This window comes from Corapipo altera, unplaced genomic scaffold (assembly GCF_003945725.1).
Source record: "Corapipo altera isolate COAL_440 unplaced genomic scaffold, ASM394572v1 113, whole genome shotgun sequence".
Taxonomy (NCBI): domain Eukaryota; kingdom Metazoa; phylum Chordata; class Aves; order Passeriformes; family Pipridae; genus Corapipo; species Corapipo altera.
The window spans coordinates 11,963,222-11,965,572 of NW_020884895.1; the positions used below are offsets into that span (position 1 = coordinate 11,963,222).

General features: G+C 46.6%; 2 protein-coding genes across 2 annotated transcripts in view; one reads left to right on the forward strand and one right to left on the reverse strand.

The window, feature by feature from the left end:
• Positions 1–2,351, reverse strand: part of MED12L (mediator complex subunit 12 like) — a 91,748-nt gene that overhangs the window by 64,126 nt on the left and 25,271 nt on the right. The gene's annotated exons all lie outside the window — the stretch shown is intronic.
• Positions 1–2,351, forward strand: part of GPR171 (G protein-coupled receptor 171) — a 3,637-nt gene that overhangs the window by 382 nt on the left and 904 nt on the right. The window contains exon 2 of the mRNA XM_027647343.1: positions 1,222–2,351. This exon is cut by the window's right edge and continues 904 nt beyond it. Within this exon, the coding sequence (XP_027503144.1) occupies positions 1,270–2,351 (1,082 nt within the window). The 5' untranslated portion in view covers positions 1,222–1,269. The remainder of the gene's footprint in view (positions 1–1,221) is intronic.

Consider the following 2,351-nt stretch of genomic DNA (forward strand, 5'->3'; position numbering starts at 1 on the left):
GTTTGCCGGGGGCTCCAGCCCAGCAGCCCCTCAGGGCTCAGTTTGCCGGGGGCTCCTCGCCCCGCACAGGACGGGACGATCCGGGCAGCACCGAGGGCAGGGCAGGAACTCCAGCGCCCGGGGAGCAGCGAGCCCAGCACCGCCTGCCCTCACCTCACCACACACACCACGCTCCATTCCACCCAGAGACCTGTGCTCAGCACAACAGAGGCCTGCAGAAAGCCAACTGCAAGGAGTGAACTGCTTCCTCCCCCTTTTAAACCACTGCAGTATCTGCAATCATTTTGCTTTACAAATTATGCACATCTGGATACATATTTTACAGCAGAAATTATACATGCAGTTGCAGTAGTTCTCTTATATCATGTATTAAAATTAGAAACAATATAAAGAAATAGAAGTGTTGCATTCTGATGCTACTCAAGACATAAATGTATTGGGTTTCATTCTAAGAAATTCAAAGGAACAGCTTTTCCCACAGCCATTCTATGCAGCAGCCTGCAGTGTAGCAAACAAACAAGCCCCTCAGTCATGGAGTCATATATTTAGTTGAAATAGGACCAATATTTTTTACTCTTCTTCCCTTTAATTTCTAGTGAAGCCTACAAAGGTAGTGAGCAACATTACTTATCTGCTTCTTTCAAAATGTGCTTTTCCTAAAAGTTTCATAAAAACATACGATTAATTTGTTCAAGTGGGAAGAGAGAGCAGTGTGCAAACCTCAGGACTGATCAGAACCATTTGCTCACCCATTAGACATATGCACATATTGGTCTGCCAGTGCATTCACTCAGAACTCCCAGCACATTTTTATAGAACAAGGCTGGTACAAAGATTACTTTTTTATAGGCATAGTTTCAATCCTTAAAAAAAAAGAAAGTTATGAAGTTTTAGCATTATTAACTAGATGCTTAAATAGATTCAAACCTTTTTCTCTGGCACCTTGGCTGAGGGAGGGTGTCGAACCAAGCCCTCCCAGAAAGGCTGCTCTAGTGGAAAAGCTGCTCAGAAGGCTCAGGAACAAATCCTAATATATTCCTAAGTCTTCCAACATGAGAACAAAGCCCTCCTGAGTATCTGGGAAGCAGCACGAAGAGCGAGAAAAATATTTCTTCCTAATTGCATTTTTTCTTGAAATTAATCAAACAAAATTCTAAGAGAATAATTGCTGTCTCTTAGGAAAGGCAGATGTCAATGATGTCCTCTTGGTTCTTTTTGTAGGTCCTTGATACCTCAAGTCAGCAAAGCCAACTCACACAGGAGTTTACAATGTCAAGCAACATTTCAGAATGCCATATCTATGAAGAAATGGAACCTTTTACCTATTTTTACTACTTGATTTTTCTTATGGGAATTATTGGAAGCTTTTTCGCACTGTGGGCATTCACACAGAAGCATCAGAAACACAAGCCTATGAGCATCTACTTAATCAACCTCCTCACTGCAGATTTCTTGTTAACTTTGACTTTGCCAATGAAGATTATTGTTGACCTAGGAATTGCGTCCTGGAATCTGAGAATATTCCACTGCCAGGTTACAGCCTGTTTCATCTATCTGAACATGTATTTGTCAATCATATTTTTGGGATTTGTGAGCATGGATCGCTGCCTGCAGTTGATGCACAGCTCTAAGATCTACCGCATCCAGGAGCCGGGCTTTGCCAAGACGCTGTCGGTGGTCGTGTGGCTCATGGTTCTCCTCATAACTGTGCCTAACATGGCTATTCCCATACAACACATCGAGGAAAGACCCGGCGCGGGATGCATCGACTTCAAAACCAAGTTTGGGAGAGACTGGCACGTGTTCACTAATTTCATATGCACGGCGATATTCCTGAATTTCTCAGCCGTGATCCTGATTTCCAATTTCCTCGTCGTCAGACAACTCCACCGCCACAAGTACAGCGAGAGCTACGGCAGCGTGAGGAAGGCGCTGACCCACATCCTGCTGGTGACGGCCGGGTACCTGCTCTGCTTCGTGCCCTACCACGCCGTGCGCATCCCCTACACGCTGAGCCAGAGGGACACCACGGCCAGCTGCCCCCTCAGACGGGCCCTCTTCAAAGCCAAGGAGTCTACCCTGCTGTTTGCAGTCTCAAACCTCTGCTTTGACCCCATTCTCTATTACCACCTTTCCAAATCCTTCCGGCTGAAGTTCACAGAGGCGTTTGCAGCCCCCAAGCAGACAAAGGCGCTCACAGACGTGGAGCTGCAGCACAGCAGTGAACAGCAGATACCCAGCCCCAGCTCTCAAACACGGGGACAGAGTGATCCCACCAGCAGCAGTGAACAGCAGGTACATGGCCCTGACTCTCAAACACGGGGACAGAGTGAGCCCACCAGCAGCAGTGA